The sequence below is a fragment of the Salmo trutta genome, chromosome 31, assembly GCF_901001165.1.
Source record: "Salmo trutta chromosome 31, fSalTru1.1, whole genome shotgun sequence".
Lineage (NCBI taxonomy): Eukaryota > Metazoa > Chordata > Actinopteri > Salmoniformes > Salmonidae > Salmo > Salmo trutta.
Window position 1 is genome coordinate 41,066,526 of NC_042987.1, and position 5,132 is coordinate 41,071,657.

The following is a 5,132-nucleotide window of genomic DNA, read 5'->3' on the forward strand; positions in this document are numbered from 1 at the left end:
TCTCACCAGGGAGAGGATGTGTGAAATACACACAGCAGGAAGAATCTATCAACAGCCTTCCCTGTAGCTCAGTTGGTAGAGCATGGTGTTTGCAACACCAGGGTTGTGGGTTCGATTCCCACGGGGGGCCAGCACAGGAAAAAAATTGTATGAAATGTATGCATTCACTACTGTAAGTGGCTCTGGATAAGAACGTCTGCTAAAATGACTAAAATGTAAAAAAAAAAAACAATGAAAACAAAAGATGTTAAAAAGATTATGTTGGATATTATGGAAACTTTTGATCAATTCCAAAAAGGTGTTTAATATTATTATAATATAATCATATAATATATTATATAATATATTCTGCATTTGTGTTGACTTTACACTTTTGTAAAAAAAAAAAAAAAAATACATTAAAAAAACGTGAAAAACGTGAGAAAAAAAACCCAGACAGTATTCATTTGTATGTTAGGCATATGCATAAATTGTAGCGTATTCTTTAAAAAAAAAATCAAAGTGTTGATTAGAATCATGTGGCTAGCCTTGGATACACATGAATACACTCCATCCGTCCGCCCCTACAAACTCTCGGATGGGAGACGGGGTGATGTTCTCTGCTAGCGCTCTCCTCTCTCTACACACACGACGACGCACGGGGTTCCGACTCGGACGCAGAGAGGACCATAATGAAATAACTCTGGTAGAATAAAGTGGGATTCTCCGTGGTGCTGCAGGAACATGATCGTCTCTACACAAGTCTATATTCCGTTGCAACACGTTGTTCCATTTAGTTTGGAGAGACAAAGAAAAACATGTCGCCAACTTCTGTAGTCGATACATCGCTTGTTTTGGAATAGAAGACAAGGCGCACTTCAACTTTAGATGGATCAGAGTATGTTGTTCGCTTCTTCGTTCTTCGAAATCTTACAAACAAGTAATGAAACGATTCCTTGCGTTGCCGAAAATTCTGTTTAATAACAATTAAACTCATTATTCCAACATCCTCTGATGTTTGCTGGATATCATTGAGACACATTATGGACACAGAATGTTGGATTCCATCAAGTATTGACTTGAGGACGCATCGTTGAGGAACATTAACACTCCATAGAAACAGCTCATCACTGTTCCCAAAGTCTACAGGAATGGAGCCTTCCATAGTATTACTCCTCGTTGCGGTTTTCGGTAAGAGACATTACAATATGTGTTTACTGAAATTATAATAGTGGTGTTCGCTATCTAATTCTACTCTAAAAGTAACTTTGAAAATACACATTTTCCTTTTTAAATTGAATATTCCTTTCAATTGGAATCCATATGAAATCCGCTTCTTAGCAAGAGTGTGCACAAGCGCACGCACACATGTTTATGATGTTAATTCATCAATTTGGTTTCCGCAATTACTATTACTAGATGTTATAGACCCTCCATATATTACTAGATGTTATAGACCCTCCATATATTACTAGATGTTATAGACCCTCCATATATTACTAGATGTTATAGACCCTCCATATATTACTAGATGTTATAGACCCTCCATATATTACTAGATGTTATAGACCCTCCATATATTACTAGATGTTATAGACCCTCCATATATTACTAGATGTTATAGACCCCCCAATATTACTAGATGTTATAGACCCTCCATATATTACTAGATGTTATAGACCCCCCATATATTACTAGATGTTATAGACCCTCCATATATTACTAGACGTTATAGACCCTCCATATATTACTAGATGCTATAGACCCTCCATATATTACTAGATGTTATAGACCCTCCATATATTACTAGATGTTATAGACGCCCCATATATTACTAGATGTTATAGACCCTCCATATATTACTAGATGTTATAGACCCTCCATATATTACTACATGTTATAGACCCTCCATATATGACTAGATGTTATAGACCCTCCATATATTACTAGATGTTATAGACCCTCCATATATTACTAGATGTTATAGACCCTCCGTATATTACTAGATGTTATAGACCCTCCGTATATTACTAGATGTTATAGACCCTCCTTATATTACTAGATGTTATAGACCCTCCATATATTACTAGATGTTATAGACCCTCCATATATTACTAGATGTTATAGACCCTCCATATACTACTAGATGTTATAGACCCTCCATATATTACTAGACGTTATAGACCCTCCGTATATTACTAGATGTTACTGACCCTCCGTATATTACTAGATGTTATAGACCCTCCATATATTACTAGATGTTATAGACCCTCCATATATTACTAGATGTTTTAGACCCTCCATATATTACTAGATGTTATAGACCCTCCATATATTACTAGATGATATAGACCCTCCGTATATTACTAGATGTTATAGACCCTCCGTATATTACTAGATGTTATAGACCCTCCGTATATTACTAGATGTTATAGACCCTCCATATATTACTAGATGTTATAGACCCTCCATATATTACTAGATGTTATAGACCCTCCATATATTACTAGATGTTATAGACCCTCCATATATTACTAGATGTTATAGACCCTCCATATATTACTAGATGTTATAGGCCCTCCATATATTACTAGGTGTTATAGACCCTCCATATATTACTAGATGTTATAGACCCCCCATATATTACTAGATGTTATAGACCCTCTGTATATTACTAGATGTTATAGACCCTCCATATATTACTAGATGTTATAGACCCTCCATATATTACTAAATGTTATAGACCCTCCGTATATTACTAGATGTTATAGACCCTCCGTATATTACTAGATGTTATAGACCCTCCGTATATTACTAGATGTTATAGACCCTCCATATATTACTAGATGTTATAGACCCTCCATATATTACTAGATGTTATAGACCCTCCATATATTACTAGATGTTATAGACCCTCCATATATTACTAGATGTTATAGACCCTCCATATATTACTAGATGTTATAGACCCTCCATATATTACTAGGTGTTATAGACCCTCCATATATTACTAGATGTTATAGACCCCCCATATATTACTAGATGTTATAGACCCTCCGTATATTACTAGATGTTATAGACCCTCCATATATTACTAGATGTTATAGACCCTCCATATATTACTAGATGTTATAGACCCTCCGTATATTACTAGATGTTATAGACCCTCCATATATTACTAGATGTTATAGACCCTCCATATATGACTAGATGTTATAGACCCTCCATATATTACTAGATGTTATAGACCCTCCATATATTACTAGATGTTATAGACCCTCCATATATTACTAGATGTTATAGACCCTCCATATATTACTAGATGTTATTGACCCTCCATATATTACTAGACGTTATAGACCCTCCATATATTACTAGATGTTATAGACCCTCCATATATTACTAGATGCTATAGACCCTCCATATATTACTAGATGTTATAGACCCTCCATATATTACTAGATGTTATAGACCCCCCAATATTTCTAGATGTTATAGACCCTCCATATATTACTAGATGTTATAGACCCTCCATATATTACTAGATGTTATAGACCCTCCATATATTACTAGACGTTATAGACCCTCCATATATTACTAGATGTTATAGACCCTCCGTATATTACTAGATGTTATAGACCCTCCATATATTACTAGATGTTATAGACCCTCCATATATTACTAGACGTTATAGACCCTCCATATATTACTAGATGTTATAGACCCTCCATATATTACTAGATGCTATAGACCCTCCATATATTACTAGATGTTATAGACCCTCCATATATTACTAGATGTTATAGACGCCCCATATGTTACTAGATGTTATAGACCCTCCATATATTACTAGATGTTATAGACCCTCCATATATTACTAGATGTTACAGACCCTCCATATATTACTAGATGTTATAGACCCTCCGTATATTACTAGATGTTATAGACCCTCCATATATTACTAGATGTTATAGACCCTCCATATATTACTAGATGTTATAGACCCTCCATATATTACTAGATGTTATAGACCCTCCATATATTACTAGATGTTATAGACCCTCCATATATTACTAGACGTTATAGACCCTCCATATATTACTAGATGTTATTGACCCTCCATATATTACTAGATGTTATAGACCCTCCATATATTACTAGACGTTATAGACCCTCCATATATTACTAGATGTTATAGACCCTCCATATATTACTAGATGTTATAGACCCTCCATATATTACTAGATGTTATAGACCCTCCATATATTACTAGATGTTATAGACCCTCCATATATTACTAGATGTTATAGACCCTCCATATATTACTAGATGTTATAGACCCCCCATATATTACTAGATGTTATAGACCCTCCATATATTACTAGATGTTATAGACCCCCCATATATTACTAGATGTTATAGACCCTCCATATATTACTAGATGTTATAGACCCTCCATATATTACTAGATGTTATAGACCCTCCATATATTACTAGATGTTATAGACCCTCCATATATTACTAGATGTTATAGACCCTCCATATATTACTAGATGTTATAGACCCTCCATATATTACTAGATGTTATAGACCCTCCATATATTACTAGATGTTATTGACCCTCCATATATTACTAGATGTTATTGACCCTCCATATATTACTAGATGTTATAGACCCTCCATATATTACTAGATGTTATAGACCCTCCATATATTACTAGATGTTATAGACCCTCCATATATTACTAGATGTTATAGACCCTCCGTATATTACTAGATGTTATAGACCCCCCATATATTACTAGATGTTATAGACCCTCCATATATTACTAGATGTTATAGACCCTCCATATATTACTAGATGTTGTAGACCCTCCATATATTACTAGACGTTATAGACCCTCCATATATTACTAGATGTTATTGACCCTCCATATATTACTAGATGTTATAGACCCTCCATATATTACTAGACGTTATAGACCCTCCATATATTACTAGATGTTATAGACCCTCCATATATTACTAGATGTTATAGACCCTCCATATATTACTAGATGTTATAGACCCTCCATATATTACTAGATGTTATAGACCCTCCATATATTACTAGATGTTATAGACCCTCCATATATTACTAGATGTTATAGACC

General features: G+C 34.5%; 1 protein-coding gene across 1 annotated transcript in view; it reads left to right on the forward strand.

Annotated features, from left to right (window-relative positions):
• The first annotated feature begins 514 nt into the window (after positions 1–514).
• LOC115170201 (protein APCDD1) overlaps positions 515–5,132 on the forward strand; it is a 37,030-nt gene continuing 32,412 nt past the window's right edge. The window contains exon 1 of the mRNA XM_029726592.1: positions 515–1,170. Coding sequence (XP_029582452.1) covers positions 1,131–1,170 — 40 coding nt within the window. The 5' untranslated portion in view covers positions 515–1,130. The remainder of the gene's footprint in view (positions 1,171–5,132) is intronic.